The sequence below is a fragment of the Aptenodytes forsteri genome, unplaced genomic scaffold (assembly GCF_000699145.1).
Source record: "Aptenodytes forsteri isolate BGI_AS27 unplaced genomic scaffold, ASM69914v1 Scaffold949, whole genome shotgun sequence".
In the NCBI taxonomy this organism is placed as follows: Eukaryota; Metazoa; Chordata; class Aves; order Sphenisciformes; family Spheniscidae; genus Aptenodytes; species Aptenodytes forsteri.
In genome coordinates this window covers 11,303-11,525 of record NW_008795551.1, presented here as the reverse complement: position 1 = coordinate 11,525, position 223 = coordinate 11,303, and the positions used below count along the sequence as shown (strand labels likewise).

At 67.7% G+C, this 223-nt stretch overlaps 1 protein-coding gene across 1 annotated transcript in view; it reads left to right on the top strand.

Annotated features, from left to right (window-relative positions):
• LOC103901266 (ranBP-type and C3HC4-type zinc finger-containing protein 1) overlaps positions 1-223 on the top strand; it is a 17,526-nt gene that overhangs the window by 9,937 nt on the left and 7,366 nt on the right. The window contains exon 9 of the mRNA XM_019472806.1: positions 96-221. Coding sequence (XP_019328351.1) covers positions 96-221 — 126 coding nt within the window. The remainder of the gene's footprint in view (positions 1-95; positions 222-223) is intronic.

The window sequence follows — 223 nt, the reverse complement described above, 5'->3', positions numbered from 1 at the left end:
GAGCGTGGGGCGCTGTTGGCCAGGCCTGGCTGCCCGGTCCCGTGCCGGTCCCTGGGCTGGTTGTAACGTCCCTCTTCCCCGGCGTCGCTCTCCAGGCTGGGGGAATGAGTCCGGCAGGAAGATGGACATCGGTGAGATCAGCCAGCACTTGGACACGCTGCAGATCGGCGACCTTTTCAGTGCCCAGCCGAAGCCCGCTGCCACGAGTCTGCCCTCGCCAGCG